Source organism: Mytilus edulis, chromosome 9 (assembly GCF_963676685.1).
Source record: "Mytilus edulis chromosome 9, xbMytEdul2.2, whole genome shotgun sequence".
Taxonomy (NCBI): domain Eukaryota; kingdom Metazoa; phylum Mollusca; class Bivalvia; order Mytilida; family Mytilidae; genus Mytilus; species Mytilus edulis.
Genome location: NC_092352.1, coordinates 73056858 through 73074486, shown reverse-complemented (window position 1 = coordinate 73074486; position 17629 = coordinate 73056858). Strand labels below are relative to the sequence as shown.

General features: G+C 32.4%; 2 protein-coding genes across 6 annotated transcripts in view; one reads left to right on the top strand and one right to left on the bottom strand.

Moving 5' to 3' along the window:
* The window catches only part of LOC139488986 (mitochondrial Rho GTPase 1-A-like), a 35968-nt gene extending 24506 nt beyond the window's left edge, over positions 1–11462 (bottom strand). For 3 of the 4 annotated variants that reach the window (XM_071274984.1, XM_071274986.1, XM_071274987.1), the window contains exons 1-7: positions 11142–11459; positions 7198–7256; positions 6435–6516; positions 5320–5363; positions 4343–4396; positions 3495–3605; positions 2921–2971 (exon numbers count right to left, since the gene is read on the bottom strand). In XM_071274984.1, the coding sequence (XP_071131085.1) occupies positions 2921–2971; positions 3495–3605; positions 4343–4396; positions 5320–5363; positions 6435–6516; positions 7198–7256; positions 11142–11184 (444 nt within the window). In that variant the 5' untranslated portion in view covers positions 11185–11459. Of the gene's footprint in view, positions 1–2920; positions 2972–3494; positions 3606–4342; positions 4397–5319; positions 5364–6434; positions 6517–7197; positions 7257–11141 lie in introns of all 4 variants that reach the window. The other variant, XM_071274985.1, reaches the window with a different exon arrangement.
* Positions 11463–11524: 62 nt separating this feature from the next.
* LOC139488984 (uncharacterized) overlaps positions 11525–17629 on the top strand; it is a 30659-nt gene continuing 24554 nt past the window's right edge. The window contains exon 1 of one of the 2 annotated variants that reach the window (XM_071274982.1): positions 11525–11596. The gene's annotated coding sequence lies outside the window, so the exon portion shown is untranslated. Of the gene's footprint in view, positions 11597–15086; positions 15408–17629 lie in introns of those variants that run through there. The other variant, XM_071274983.1, reaches the window with a different exon arrangement.

Genomic DNA, 17629 nt, shown 5'->3' with positions numbered 1-17629 from the left:
TATATTCATCATGTTGATTGTACAATATGTATTTTTTCAGAAGAAAACTGTGGTTTATATTTTTCTCAGTAGGTAAATATAACAGCTCCAGATAAGAATTCACAAATTGGGTTTTTTACCCACCATTTTCTTATACAATTGGGTGATAAAGTTTTTTAATTGCATTATCAATTCATATTCACCCCTCATGTTAATATCAAATTAGGTTTTTCACCACCAAGCTCCTTAATGTATTGGGTTTTTTCATCAACACAATATTGAATATTTAGGGAATATCAACCCCAGATTTTTTTCCATCTTAAATATGTTTCTTTCTTTGTTTAGCCTGTTTTACTTGGTTTAGGGTTAGCGTTATTTGCTAGCTGTTTCATTTGGTTTATTCACTGAGGAGCAATTGTAGGTTTAATTTGTGTTCCGTTTCAAACCGTCTGCCAGTTTTGTATTTTCTCATATAAACTGATACAAAACGGATATACATGATATATGTGTATTCACACGCACTCATCTTATACCTTTATATAATAAATTCTGAGACCAGTGCAGGTCCTGTGTGTGTATTCCGGTATTAATTAACCGTAAAATGAAAAAAAATAGTATATAAACTCTAATTATACTTGAATGTTTTTGTTTTATTCCAATTTTCATAAATCTGGGTTTACATGGTTTAGTTGTCTTTTATTAGAACTTTTGTTTTCTGATGCTTTATCATGTCATAATTGATTTGGCCTTTCACTTTTTCCAACTGATTTCGTCTTTGAAGAAACCCCGTTTTTATCAGCAATGTTCTCGTTAAGATACGCACACACGCCCGTGTGTTCCATGGACGCTTTCTTAAAAAACTGACTGAGTCTTGTTATCTTCATAACTTTCCCTCAGCTTTTCAAAAGAAGCAGAAAACATGCTTCTATTCAATATTTTTACCGGACATTCACTTTCGTTTTAATTCAATGTATGTTATGATAAATCCCGAGCAATGCGAACAAAATTTGACTACATGACACACGCTAATTGGATAAACCCTGAGAAGATCGAAATGTTTTCAAAAACACGTGTACCTATTGAGCAACGGAAAACTCTAACAGGCACCCATTTCAGTTACTTGATGCAGGGATCTATTTTTAGAACGAAAGGACATTTCCAATTATAAATATTATAAAAATAGTTTACGCGACGACTGTAAACAGATATAGGTAAATAACGCAAATGGTAGCCAATAAAAGGGTTGAGAACTCATGGTTTTGGCATATAATTGGGTTTTCCTTTGAATTAATTGGGTTATTGAACCCTGCAATGTGCAATTGCATTGGGTTTTTTATTATTTGTATTGCGTGATCACGCAAATACGCAGCTTATCTGGAGCTCTGATATAAGATTATTAGCAAAACAAATCAATTGATTAAAGAATAGATCAAAGCTGCCATTGAGAAACCAGAAGTTACTGATTTATTACTATATTATGCTTTAAAGTGAGTAAAATCCACATGTGTGGTTCAAATGTTTCAAAAACATTGTTCTTTAGTTGTGCAGCAGTTGTTCTATTAAAAATAGATTTTTTTTATATCTTTGTTAATCTGCCACTGTAATAATTAGTATAAGACTGAACACTTTTTTAAAGGAATTTAATGGAGTATAAACTCAACCAATTCACTCACAAACAGGACTTTTATATTATGTTTGTGAGTGACTTGGTCCAGTTTACACACCAATAAATTCCTTTAAAAAGGCGTTTAATCCTTTTAATTCTTTAAAATTAGAGAAAGGGTATATGTTTTTAAACACGCATTACCTCTATCACATGTAAATTGTATATTTATGTCATTTAATAGGCCTGGCGCATGAATTTATTTGTTGGTTAACTCAAAAATATGTACTCAATGAAATTTGCTATCTGAAATGTCTGATTAAAAATAAACTGCAAAAAGTCTTATTTTCATTCAAACGAATGTTTTTGTGTATTATTTAATTAAACGATTAACATGCAGTAAAAATAAATTTTGTAAACGTCGGTATTATTATCGCTGCCATCTTGTTTACATTGGTTACAAAAAGAAGTTGGTCATCGTCGTCTATCGAAAAATAACCAACGTCAAGATCATTCTCTCAACCAATCATATCAACCTATTCCCTAATATGCAAATCATATAAGAATTATATTAAAATGATCATTTAAATATGCATATCATTAAAAATCATATTGATGTCTCAAATTGTAAGAAACAATATAGGATTGAGATTATAATAAAAGAGTTATTTCCCTTGTCCAACAACCAAAGAACTAATTTCAATCAAATTTAAATTAAAAAACAATCTGGGTATGGCAAAAAAACTTTTGAATAATTTGAACCCACACTTTTACAATAAATTGTGTTTCTCTTTAACCTTTTAAACCCATTCATCAGCATGTTTTGAGGAAATATTGTAGATGTAAACAAGAATGTGTCCATAGTACACGGATGCCCCACTCGCACTATCATTTTCTATGTTCAGTTGACCGTGAAATTGGGATCAAAACTTTAACTTGGAATTAAAATTAGAAAGATCATATCATAGGGAACATGTGTACTAAGTTTCAAGTTGATGTAACTTTAACTTCAGCAAAAACTACCTTGACCAAAATCTTTAACCTGAACTTCGCACTTTCATTTTCTATGTTCAGTGGACCATGAAATTGGGGTCAAAACTATAATTTGGCATTAGAATTAGAAAGATTATATCATGGGGAACATGTGTACTAAGTTTCAAGTTGATTGGACTTCCACTTCTTCAAAACTACCTTGACCAAAAACTTTAACCTGAAGCAAACGGACGCACGGACGAACTGACATACGAACGAACGCACGAACGGAGGCACAGACCAGAAAACATAATGCCCCTCTACTATCCTAGGTGGGGCATAAAAATGTCATTTTAATTTTCTCACCTCTACACATGTTTCCACTTCAGCAAAGTCATTCAAGATAGGCATCATGGTCTGAAAAACAAATAAAAATAAAATTTCTTAACAATTTTGTCAGAACTATAAGTGAAATGATTTTTTTTATTCATGAGAGGGTCTTAAAAAGTGCCAACCATCTTTTTGTTTAATTCTGGAACAGCCCTCTCTATGGAAAATTGTAAGGAAACCCACATTCTAATTGCTTTATTGGTAAGTAGTATATTCTTGAAATGCATAAATTAATCAAGGTTTTTTTTACCTTGTTCAACAATTGACTACAATAATAAATGCGCAAAAAATATTTGAACTGGTCATAAAAAACCTATTAGTTCAAAACATTTTTTTAAATTTAAGTTACAATAGTATTAAAAGACAAAACTTTGCATTTATATGCACAATATTTTATTCAATATGCTAATGGTTATCACCATCACAAATCTGCAAGAAATGCTACTGTATAGACATGATAGATATACACCTATTTGCATTATTTCAAAACCATTTTATATCAGATATTATATTTAAAGATTATAAAACTAAATAATATAGTGGTTCCTACCTCCATGGTACTGAAATCCAGTAAATCAGACTTGTTCCCCACTAATATAATTGGATTACTGTGATCCTCTCCTCGACATTGTCGAATATAAGGTAACCAAAATGTGGTAATCTGAAAAAGAAAAAAAACTTTTAACTAGTGATACATAATTACAGCTTAGGGATTCAGATATTTCCATCTGTCGAAAGAAGAAGTAAAACAGTGTTGGCAACATTTTCAGAAAGTCTCCAGTGGAAATCTTTTAGATTTTGAGTTATTTCCCTTTACAGAATTTAAAAAAAATGTAAATAGTTACTCTTCTTACTTAAATTATATACTAACCAAATGAATACACATAGAGTCTGATTAGAGAGCCTTAGGGCTATTCCAGAAAAAAATGTATGGGGGGGGGTTGGAAGGCACATTGTATTAATAATACATGGGTGATGGGTATCAGAGCAACTTTTCACACTATATGCACTTTAATTCTCAATTACAATTGTCTGGGTGGCGGGTGCTGACAAAAACTGCCTTCCAACCCCCAACCCCCATACATTTTTTTCTGGAATAGCCCTTACTAAATACCGGTACTTAAATAGTAGTGATGAATCAAGCAAATCTAAACAAAAGTAAAATTGTTCTATGATATACTTTTTTTAAGTCTAGAGGTCAATACAACATTTACGAGTCAAATTTGGCTCATTTAAGAAAGAATTTGAGTAGATGTATGTAGACCTCCAAATATGTAGGCAAAAGGGAAGTAACTTTCCTTCAAATTGTGCCAATTTAAACTTATCTATAGATGAATTCTTTTGAAACAACTGCATAATCTAATGTTGCCTTTAATGGAATAGAATGTCTGTACTTACTCTTTCAATTGTATCTTCATCTTCCACAGAATACACCAAACATATAACATTGGACTATGTAAAAATAGAATGGAAAATCTTGTTACAATGAACATGAATTCATAAGCTTTTAAATTATGAAAATAGATTCAGTTAAAAATTTAATGATATTTTCTGATGATGATTCATATATATATATATTTTTTCTGCATTTTTTTTTTTTTTTATGAAGCACCATTCTTAACAGTGAATTGTACTGATAAAACCTAAAAATATATATGGAAATAATACTGATTTACTGATGTTTGTTTAACAACAGTCACAATTATTTCCTGCATTCTCTGTACTAGAACTAAGTATTAGTTCAGTATTTTTTTTCTACAAGGATAGAGAGTATACATTTGTATCATAACTCAGAATGTGTGCGCACATTATCAATGCAGGCCTGACCAAATCACCAATATTCAAAAGAAATCTTGGAATAATCAAATTAGAGTAGAAATTTGGCAATAGGTAACAGTTGGCTCAAGAGTTTTTGAAGTTTTTGTTAATCATGCTCATTACTGACACACCAATGACCTATGTAAGATGAGGCTTGGCGCCCCAAACATGTTTGACCCCATCACATTCAATATGTGCCTGTCCCAGGCCAGAAGCGTGAAATGAATGGTTTTTATAGCCTACTATTTGGTACGGGTAATTCTCATTTTACTCTTCCTTTTTTTGTTTTTTTTACTAAAATCAGCCAGATATTTTGCTCCCTTGATTTGTTTTGCATTTGTCATTTCATGGCTTTTTAAAGCATACTATGCATTATGGGTAATTTGGCATTATTTGTATCAATGTTTAAACAAGATTTAGCTGCACACATATACATCCAAATGGCAATGAGTGTATTCTTTGTGTGGTTGATTCTGTTTATAGTTTGTAGTGTAGATAACTATATTTCAATACCATTGGCACCCATGTGCATGATGTGGTACAAACAATAATATTACCTTTACAATTTCTGCCTGTAAAGTTTCTTCATCTTGTTCCTGTGCTATAAAAAGAATTCAACTTTCGTTATAACTATTGTACATTATGACTGAGTATTGTCAATTTTGTTGCAATTTTTGTCCAACAGACAATAATAGTGCAAGATTGGTTATTGCAAGTTCATAAAAGGCTTCATTCAATTAATTCTGTAAACAAACTGTTAAGAGTAAGACTTTATTTTTGCAACTTTTTTTGGGGTCTTAATTTACCCTCAGCATGCTTAGAGCTAAGTCAAAATATAAAATAAAAATCTAAGATGTTCCTTAGGCCGAGAAAAAAAAGATCGATGTTTCCGGTAACCCGACCGACCCTGTTTTTTTAGCCCCGACCCTAACTTTTTTATTGGATCTTCCAAAAAAAAAAAAAAAAAAAATTGTATCAACCGACCCCGTTTTTGACACAGGCTTCTGATAGATGACATAATATTTTTTCTCTCTTGCTTCTACTTGCATAGAAAGCCAGTAAAACATTTTATTAATGTCAAAAGGTATTCCAAATAGGTTAAAATCCAAGAAATTTGCACAGCAGGTGCTTCAAAAACATTGTAAATGGCACACTTCCGGTTTTTGAAACTAATTACGGATCCGGACTTGGAAAAACCATGATAATTTCCGGATTTCATTTACGATGTCAAAAAAAAAAAAAAAAAAAAAAAAAGAATTCCGACCTACCGACCCTATTTTTCAAAATGATGTTAACGGAAACACATATCTTTTTTTTTTAGGCCTTACCTTCCCACCTAAAAAGCAGTCTACCCCCAAAAAATTGTTTCTAAAGTGTTTTTGTGTGTACATGTGCTCAGGTTTTTTTCTTGTAGAAAACATATTGTACTTATCATGCTTATGCTTTCGGCAAAAAACATAAATCCTGACCAACCCTACAAAGCATAGGAAAGTAGGGTAGGTAAATAATATCAAACAAGATTACTTTAATTTTAAACAGTACAAACAAATTCAGAATTTTTAAACAGTATCTACTATATACCATGTACATAAACATGGTACATTATATGAATTCACTCTAAATATATTTGGTGTATGAATGCTTAATTATTTACAGTTTTCACTGTACTTACAACTATAATCTACTATATGTGTAGGAACTCTTTCCGGAGTAACATCAGCAGGAATAGTGATTTCTTCAGCTTTGGCTGGAACCTGAAAGAAGAGATAATAATAATCCATGAACACACAACTTGGACAATTCTTAATTATCTCCCATTGCTTATATTATTCAACATTCATCTGTCAGGTATTATTCATTACCCTTGGGATAAATTGTTGTTTACTGTCCTTACTAAATGCTAAAACATAGAAAAAAGTAGACTTAATGTTTAAATTACATTGTCATTTTGGGGCCTTTTGTAGCTGACTTTGCGGTATGGGCTTTGCTCATTGTTGAAGGCTGTACAGTGACCTATACTTGTTAATTTCTGTGTCATTTTTGTCTCTTGCGGACAGTTTTCTCATTGGCAGTCATACCACATTTTTTTTATATTTACACATAATTGAATTGAACATGTTGAATGAGGTTCCTATAACATTTTTCCTGGCTACATAAAATCACACAGAACTTCAATGAACTTGGAATAAGTTGCTAAATATAAGCAGTTTGTAAGCAAGAAGCAGGAAAAAATTATTCTCTTCATCACTTTTTTAAATCCTACATATTCATTCATGCTTATTTTATACATTGTGACTTGGATGGAGAGTTGTCTCATTGGCACTTATACCACATCTTCTTATACTTATGATAATCATGATAATTGGAGGTCAATTCACATAAAAAAAAATGCATTTTAGCCATCAAACATGTAAAATAAGTAAATAATTATTTACCTCTTCAGGAAACTCTTCACTGACAAGTGTCAATATCAAGGATGTCTTTCCGACTCCAGCTGCAAAAAATGAAAACTTATTTATTAATATATTAACAGTTTATTTGTACTGTAATATTTATTATTAGTTTTTCCTCAGGAAAAAAAGAATACAATGTACATTGTACACTGAACATGCTGAACAGGCCAAATAGCAGAGACAGTTCAGGGGTCACCACACCAGGCGAAGTGAGCGACAAAGTCGCTCTAGGTCTCCCCACTTCGCTCTAGAGAAGCGCCAGGGAGAAGTTTATGTCGCCCTCGATTTTCAGTAAAATTCCCCAATGTCGCCTCATGACTTTTGAGAAATTCTCGATTCAAACGTAAACGACCGATAGGTATTGAAATACAAAGCATGTTTTCCCCAAATTCAGAACTGATTTCTCCGCGATAGTATCATACTTCAATATAAAAATTGCATGCCCGGTTGTACTATAAACAAGAAAAAAGAAAAACATCGATTTTGTTATGATTGTTTATTGTCCCCCATCTTTGTTGTTGAAAATTGTAGATGGCGCCATTTCATCTTTTCAACTCTCATCATTTACCTAATCCATATTGATATGCACTATTGATTTTGATTTTCTTGTATTTACTGACAATATGTGATGCCCCATAAAAAATTTCAGCTTTCTTTTCAAAAACGGAATATTATCAACTGGTATCCGCTTGTATTTTTACTACGTATTTAGTTTAGTACACTGCCGGGAACCAGCACAACGATTATAAACTACAAAACGCAGTCGGTTTTTTGTTCAGGATTTTGTTAAACAGACTGATACATGTGCTTTGTTTCAGCTAAAGGTTCTTTAACCAGTATTTCAATGAATATCTGCTCATGAATTTGATTAGGAACGGCAAAGTAAGAATTTTTTACGCGGATCGCACCGTATTTGTTTTTGATTTAAGTACCTATTCAATTCCGGTTATGAAAAATATGACTTTTCCGATGTTACTTTTTGTGATTTAGTCATATTTTTAAACACTCGTGAAGTGTTTTAGAATCAATTATATACATTTCTAACGGCAACTTGATTTTGGAAATCGGCATTTCCATGAAAATATCGCAAACGTGTGCGATTACATGTACACGATTTAAAATTAACAGTTTTACTTTATGTTTTCAACACATGTCAAAAAGTTTTCTCTCTGAATTCTTATAAAATATTATTTAAAGAACAAATACATTTTAGAATCATGATCTTAGCTATGAAAGACAGTGAAACTGTATTTTAACTTTTCTTAATTGATTATTATTTTTGTTTTAAAAGGTTCTTGGAATTGGTTTAATTTTAAAGTCTTTGAAATGCAGCATAATTTGATCGATGTCAAATCTTCAATTCATTTAGACCTACCAGAATAAACATAGCTCTTATGCCATTAACTTATGGTCCTTATGCCATGATCTTTTTGACAATTTGCATAGGTACACATGTAAAATAAAAAAGTATTTCAGACTACAAGCAATGCAAGACAAGGACTTACAAAATGTACTTCCTAGCAATTGTCATGCAAAAATGATTAGAAAAGTAACAAAAAGGTATAGATTCTTAGAAAACTTTATTCATAAGAAGTATAAACGCGATCTGTCGATTTTCCCTGAAGTCTCCCTGTTGGGCCTTTACTTCTTCCTGAAGTCTCCCTGTTGGGCCTTTACTTCTTCCTGAAGTCTCCCTGTTGGGTCTTCACTTCTCCTTGTTTGGCTGCCAGGGAGAAGTGACTTCTCCCTATAATTTTGAAGTGTGGTGACCCCTGACTGCTGACCTACATGTATGTGTAGTGATAATATGAAGTAATCTAGAATTACAAATGTAGTGCTTGGAGAAATGCCGATATCAAAATAAGTAAACTTGTGGACTTCCAAGTCAACTTAGAAATACAATTGATGTATCTTGTATGCAGATATTTTGCAACAACACGTATTCTTCAGTGTTAAAAGACTTATTGCCCCAAAAGAAGATTAGAATAAATATCAGGGTACCGGGTATTTAAACTGGACCCCTGTTCATTGTTGTGTTCACTTAGGCCTAAAAAAAAAGATATGTGTTTCCGGTAACATGATTTTGAAAAATAGGGTCGGTAGGTCGGAATTCTTTTTTTTTTTTTTTTTTTTTTTTGACATCGTAATTGATATCAGGAAAATTATCATGTTTTTTCCAAGTCCGGATCTGTAATTAGTTTCAAAAACCGGAAGTGTGCCATTTGCAATGTTTTTGAAGCACCTGCTGTGCAAATTTCTTGGATTTTAACCTATTTGGAATACCTTCATCTTCGCTAGCCAAGGGTTACGATCCACTCCCGCTCTCTTCACCCTTGGCGGATTGGGATAAAATTTCGGAGACACAGGGTAAGGATTTTTATTGGTTGCAGTCGAAACTCGCTGCATCCAATCAAAAAGCGCCTTTAACATGATCACGTGTAAATGTGGAAAGTGTTTGTAAACAATTGCCACGTGTTTATTGTGCAACAAGTCTTTACATCCCTAAACATACGACTATATTTAGTGACAACTTGAATGTTTTTAATCAACTAATAGAAGTTCTTGTGTATGTTTCATGCACAAATGCATGAATGTTGGCGTATATTTTCGTTTCCGGCTTTACCAAGTGTGTAGAATCTAGACACTATCGTGATTTTACCTCCAAATTGAAGAGTTCAAGTGCTACCATTGGTCAAGAATAATGTATTCGGAATGGGCGTGACTTAAATCTTCCGACAGATGGCGCAACATTGTTTTCAGAAATGTTGGCTCAATCCGCCAAGGGTGAAGAGAGCGGGAGTGGATCGTAACCCTTGGCTAGCGAAGATGGAATACCTTTAGACATTAATAAAATGTTTTACTGGCTTTCTATGCAAGAGGAAGCAAGAGAGAAAAAATATTATGTCATCTATCAGAAGCCTGTGTCAAAAACAGGGTCGGTTGATAAATTTTTTTTTTTTTTTTTTTGAAAGATCCAATTAAAAAGTTAGGGTCGGGGCTAAAAAAACAGGGTCGGTCGGGTTACCGGAAACACAGATCTTTTTTTTCTCGGCCTTATCACTACACAAACAACAGGTATGGTCTTAATGCTGCTGTCAGCTTTCTGACTACGTGATTTAATAACTTGGATAACTTCTACAACATGTCATGTGTTTATAATGCATTATATTGAAAGGAATTTAAACGAGATATTAGCACATTTATAGCTCTACTGAATTCTAAAGGAAATAAAAGATATTACTTTCAGCTCAGTTTGTAATGTTTGTCAAGAATGTGATAACATGCTCGTGGGACATTTATCTTTGCTGCCACCATGCCCATGGGTATAATTAACAGATGACTTATTTTTTTTGCAGCATCACAGTATAAACATTTAAGGTCAAGTTCCTGTTAATATAATTTTGTAGCGAATTGTAGAACTTGTAAGATTCATCCCATTAACGTCAATGTGATGCTGTGAAAATCCCTCGATCTCGGGATTTAAAGGCAGCGCACAACCAATACACCTTATCGCTATTAGCCTTATCGGCTTGAACTTTTGACGCATACAACAATCACTTTTCCATTGTGGCGTCAGATATTTTGTTTTATGACGTCAAAATTTTACTGGAACCTGTGTGATATCCAGTAATCAGTAATGGCGGACAAATAGCGATAAGGTGTATTGAGCCAAAGAAGATCTTCCCTAACCTTTATATCTCCCTGTCTACAACAGTGACAATGGCTCCAATCCATTCCTTCGGTGCGAAGCTTTAGATTGAATGGCTGACAAATTAACCAAATAATGAATATTAAAAGGTAGCGTTGACCAGCACCCCCACCAACCCAACCATTGAAATTAGTGAATTACACACCAATCTGAAGATACCTAGTTTGTGCAATCCTTTGTTGGAGAAGGTTTAAAAAATTAAGAAAACAGAACTTACGATCACCGAGCAGGAGAATTCGAACATCACTTTTTGTTGACATTGCAAACGCTCACAGAAATAGTACAAATATTTTTATGGAAGGTCACATTGCATTCATTTCCATGCAAAAACAGAAGAAACGTATTATTCGTGGATGTCTGATTACTGAATTCAAGTTTTGATCAGATTAATCACATTTCAACAGATGTCATGTAAGTCACAAATTTGCATTAAATAAGAGAAAAGCAGGGGAAATCGCATAACATTGAGCACGATGCTTTTCAGAAGGGGAGATCAATGTCGTCCATATTTAATGAAATTGAATCCTCTGGACTTTCCTTCATAAAATGATGCTAAAATCTAGAGAGTTATTTGAAATACGGAAGTAAGCTTTTGAATGCGTACACGCAGGGCGGAAGTAACGACGAAAGCGTCTGCAGCAACCTTTTTTTTTGTTACGACGTGAAAGAAAAGTAAGACACATTTACATTACACTGCTTAAGCACTATTTAGAATACCGAATGCAACATGCATTATTGAAAAAACATACAAAAGTGATGAAGCTACCTCTATATCGACCATAGCTGCGGAACCGTAGCTCTTAGGTCCTTATGTTATTTTTTGACTATATTCGTTTGCGGTCCGCAAATAGTCAAAAAATAACATAAGGACCTAAGAGCTACGGTTCCGCAGCTATATCGACCAATGACACGTATTTTTTTTAATTCCTGAATCATTTGAGAAGTATTGAACTTAAAGTTTTAAATCAACTTTTAAAACTCAAAAGATCTCATCTGTAGCCGTGGAGCATAACAGGATCCAGGGCTTACTCTAGCAGTAGCAGGTGACCTAGGGCTGGGGGATAAAAACACAAAAGCAATAAAAATTGGGTGCGAAAATGGAAGGGGCGAACATGATTTCGGGGCCAACGAACTCGGATTCGATAAAATCACCCAACAGTTGCATTAGTGTTTCTTTAGAGACGGAGAAGTTGTTGTTTTTTTCTATTGACAATAAAAGTTCTAAATCAATATGTAACAATTCCAATGTTAAAGAATATTTCATGTATAAGTTTCTGTCTAGCCTCTTCATAATTTCACAAAACAGTAAATAATGTTTCACAGTTTCTTAATGACCACATTCAAACTTTGGATTAACATTCAAATTAATTTTGTTTTGGTAATTTCTTAAGTAGAATCCTGATCTTAAATTTCTGATAATTTTTGCTGTTTTATGATTTGGATAATCTATAGTGTTGATTTATGGTTGACATTTTGGTCGAAATAATCGTTTACGTCTGAATTTCTTTAATTATCAATTAAAAATTGATGTTTTATCAACTTGGTAAAATTGAAAATGTCCGATGCCAACAGTCAGGGGACTTATTTAAACAAGTGATTTTCTAAATCACTGATTCAAGTAACTTTATTTCCATAAAGGTTGGAAGTTAGAGTTGTCTTTCTTTAATAATCACCTATTTAAGTAGTACAAATTAATCACTAGAAGAAGTGATTTAATATTAGTGTAGCTTTAAATATAGAATACTAATGATCCAGGGACTAATTATGTTTCTAAACTTATCAGAACCAACATCTGTGTTGTCTAGGATGACCAGTTCATTTCAGGTGATGACCTTGTACTGAATCTAGGATAATGACATAAAAATCACTTGTTTAAGTATCAGACCTCAATTTCCTTCCCAAAAATCACTTCTTTAAGTATCATTCTTTTAATAACCCCCACTAATTTCAACACCCCCGAACAGTGAAATTTTTATCGCGAACAGTAGAATTTTATTACATAATCTGAAAGATGAAACCTTGAACTTCACAGGAAAAATACTCCCACTGCTGTGAAAAATCTTTTAAGAAAGTATCAGTTCATTATGTAAAGCCATTATTATAGCATTTTTTCAACTAAAATAGAATTTTCAGGTAAATAATAGCATCGAAGGCATAAAACTTGCTACTTAAAAGAAGCAAAAAGTTCATATTTTTTAATTTTACTAATTAAAAGATGTTATTTAAACCTATGTGTTTAAAGTTTTGAAAAAACTACAAAATCCCAATTTGTGACAAAACCTCGAATTTGCTACTCAAATAAGTGATTTAAAAATCACTTATTTCAGTAAGTCCCCTGACTGGCCAAAGCGACTGAAAGCGAGTATCATTAACATCTGGGTGACTTGTTTTCGCTTTTTGGGGTCAGGGAAAGCGAAGTAACGGTCGGGAAAGCGACTTCTTCGCCCAAGTCGCCTGGTAGCGTGAGCCCTGGAAATTGTAATAAAATCTTCCTTATGATATGATCTTCCTAATTTTAGTGCCAAATTAGAGATTTTACCCCATTTTCACAATCCACTGAACAAAGAAAATGATGCGGATGGCCGGCTGGGCATCTGTGTACTATGGACACATCTTGTTTTAAGTGTCCCTCTTTTCCTGTTTGCTAAATACAGCTTATGTCAAGAAAAATAGAACCTATAATGACTATTGTTGACTTGAATTAGAAATTTTGTTTTTATGTTACCAACAATGACCAATTCCTTTTATTTCTCGTAAAATACTGTCAGAGTGATTTTCCAGCTTTCTTTTCTATGATGTTGATAATTGTTCACTGAAGGTATGTTTTTCATTTATTATTATTTCACAGAGGAACTATTAATATAATAGTGCAACAAGATATGATAAACTTAATCAGCTTTGAATTTGAACTGTTACTTTAATTGTATACTAGGGTATGAATTGAACAATATAAATGTCCAATGTCAGATTTATTAAAAGAGGTTAAAGTATTGATTTTAAAGTTGATTGCATAAAAAGACAATTCTTTTATAACTTCAAGAGCATACATCAAATCATACTTTCGGCAAAATAAGTTTATTACTTTAATTCGATTTTGGCGATGTCATATGGATTTCATTCCTCCACCGAAAACCTGGATATAGGGATTGTAAAACAAGTCAAAATCTACCCGAAAAATTATTATGATGATTTTGTGATCAATTTCTTTAAATCTATAATTTTACCTGGCAAATATTTATGACAAGTTGAAGTTAAACAACCCTACGGCTACAATAATCAACAACTACTGGTCACAATTACATTAACATGTGTCATCATTTGTTGTTACATACATCTATGTAATCTGCTCATCTGTTGGATCATAACAATCCTCAAAATTGATTACTTTGTTAACAGAATCAGTCAGTCCACATTTCGATTTTAATCAATTTATCATACAATCACAATTTGCAAGGTTTTTTGGACCTTGCTATAAGGGGTAAAATCTCTAATTTGGCATTAAAATTAGGAACATCATATCATAAGGAAGATTTTATTACAATTTCCAGGGCTCACGCTACCAGGCGACTTGGGCGAAGAAGTCGCTTTCCCGACCGTCACTTCGCTTTCTCTGACCCCAAAAAGCTCAAATAAGATTCAGTGAAATCTTTTAAATTCTGCATCAAAAGCTTTTCTAGAAAATCAATGTATTGTCTTTCTGTAATTTCTAGATTACCAAAGGATATTCTCTGTCATAAGAATTAAAAAGAAAAACTTCATAGTAAACAAGAAATTTTAGGTGAACTTTCAATTGATCTTAATATAATTAACTCAAACAGGCGGAATTAATTTTATTGAAATTCATAACAATGAATTCAAATAAAATTTTACATGCACTTTGAATTTAAAGATCCATTGAAAAATTTCAACTCTCACTTTCATGTGCAGTCCTTTAGATTTTTAAAATTAGTGAAAACAATTTTACAATTTTACAATAATTGAAAAGAAAATTTTCACAATTATAGCAAGTTTCAACATTGTCAGAATATGATAACATCTGTACAGTCGTTGATCTTTAAAAGGTTATTTAGATGTTTTTGGCCATTTAACTAATCTATATTTGAGACTACATAAGGATTAAATAAGTCAATGTTTTTTGTTGAGCTATTTTAAACTGTTTACATAGACCTTTGCCAAACAGATTATTTTGGTATCCTGCGTAAAATCGGGTATTAACATTTGTCAATATTTTGTCAAAACATTATAGTTAAAGTTAAATTAGGTACATGTAAAGGAGTTTTATATTATTTGACATTATTTTGAACTTTGTTTGTGCATGGTGAGAATTGATAATCTGAAGACAAAATCAGATTGTCATTTGAGTAAAATTTCTGCTGATAAGATCATCAAGATTCGATCTGATTTTGGAAAAGTGTCGTGGATCAATCCATAAATAGATAAAAAAGAAGACATTGGAATAGATTACAAAACAAAAGTAATTCAGGTATTATAACATTTTTCTTTTCTCAAATGATCAAAAGTCAGGCTGTTTGGACTTATTACACAAAGTAGAATAATTATTGAGTATCTATATACTACTAAACATAAAATTGCAAAAGGAAGAGATCGATTTCATTGAGCCACAACTTCTCTGAAACCATGCATACAAAGTTGAAAATATTTCTGATATGACTGATAAATGTAGAAGTTTGTACTTTCTAATTTTGCTTTTGAAACAATCTTTTTTTCCAATTTTTAAGAAATTATCCAAATTCAGAAACGGTTATCAATCTGTGTCTTATAGGTGTAATACCACCAAATCATGGTACGTCACATCCGGTTGTATACGAAAATAGGTTGAAAAAAAATATTCCCTTGACTTTGACAGTTGTAGGTTATTTATAAATCCTACATTTTGTTGCAGTATTAAACATTTCTGTGTCATCTGGTCATAAACATATGTCTTGGGTATTTCAAACCACAATTATTTTTTATTTGGGGTTTCTATTGAAATTAAACTTGAGGTCATACATTGTTACTAAAACTTGTACACAGGTTAATAAGGGGAGAAATTCGATTGGTTAACTTCCAATGATGGACTGATGGTAATATTTTCTTATATGCAATGAAATGTTATGTGACAGGGTTTGAAATTAGCAGGGGCCCATTCGCCAATGGCCCCTAAAACTTTGTGTCGGCTACTTAAATTTCTGCTTTTTTTGTATAGGACTATATATGTGGGCTACAAAATTTAAGCTGTGGGCTACAATTGCCAAAGTCTTATGTTCAGTCCCTGTGTGAAATTTTTTCTATAGTACCGGACAGGATAAAACTTTAAATATAGATACTATAACTGCGACAAGTGTGTTACAATATAATTTCCACTTGAGACAGTAGAATTTTAATATTTAAAGCCCCAGGCTTGTAGAGCTTATGAAATAATTAAATTTAAGTGTTGAGAGTGGTGAAATATTTTAAATTATAACACAAGTTATAGTATTGGAATCTGCTTCTCATATGATTTTTCTCTTCCTTTTCAAAAATTTGCAGAATATTGTGTACATACTTTATATGTGACATCAGCAGGCATGGTCGCCTTTTTTTTATGACATCACAGTAGGAATTTCCGAAGAAATCAAGAAATTACATGTAAATGTCATAATTAAATTTCAACCAATCATTTGCTGGGATAAGATTTTTCACTAGTGAGGAGAAATATTTTTCTCACACCGGTCAGAAAATGTGAAAATAGCACCAACATTAGAGAAACTTAATTTTCACATTTGACTTGATCTTGAACACTGGGCAGACTGAAATATAAGCAGATTTACATGTACCACTTGAATTTTAATTATCTCCCCTATCCATATTGTTTTAATGATTCCTTTTATATTTTGTAAGTAAAAAATTACATAGTTTTTCAATTATTGAGTGAAAATATTCACTATTCAGGTTAGGTTAAAGAGAAAAAAGAGTTTTTCATAACTTTTATAGAATATTAAAATAACTAAAGAAAACAAGCCATAAAAAAAGACAAATTTAACAACTCTATTCTGTTAGGGAGCTACCATTTGATTTTTAGGGGGGGGGGGGGGGGCTAGGATGAAAAATTTTGTCCTGCATTTTTTTTTACTTGTAAACTCTGTTCTGCCTTTTTATTTATCACTCTAATTGGTCCTGCCTTCTTCTTTTTTTTAGTTTATCCTGACTTTTTTTTACTCAAAATTCCTATCCTGCCTATTTTTTTCAAATTTCATCCTAGCCCCCCCCCCCCCCCTCTCTAAAAATCAAATGGTAGCTCCCTTAGCCAACTCAAAATATGTAGTTCTCTCCATTTTGTAGGGCTTTAAGCAGCCTTAGTTTGGTTGGTATATTTCAAATACATGTACATCATTTTGACTGTACATTTCTTTTCTTTTTATATTGATAAGTTGCAAGCAGTTTGTACCAGAGGTTTTCAGAATCTTTTCACTAATGTTCAATAAGTTTAAATTAGTACAGTAAAATTGAAAGCAAAATTTATTCATAAGCCAAAAATCAATGCATTCATTGAATGTAATTTTAAATGAAATAGAATTTTATTTATTATCTAGTCAGGCAGAAAATAATAGTTGATTGTTATGAGGTGATAAAAAATTCATTTGACAAGTCAACATCCTTTTAAGATAGATCCTATTTCTTAATTCAAAGTGCTCGAGCGTGCTCTGAATAGCTTTAATGAATTAT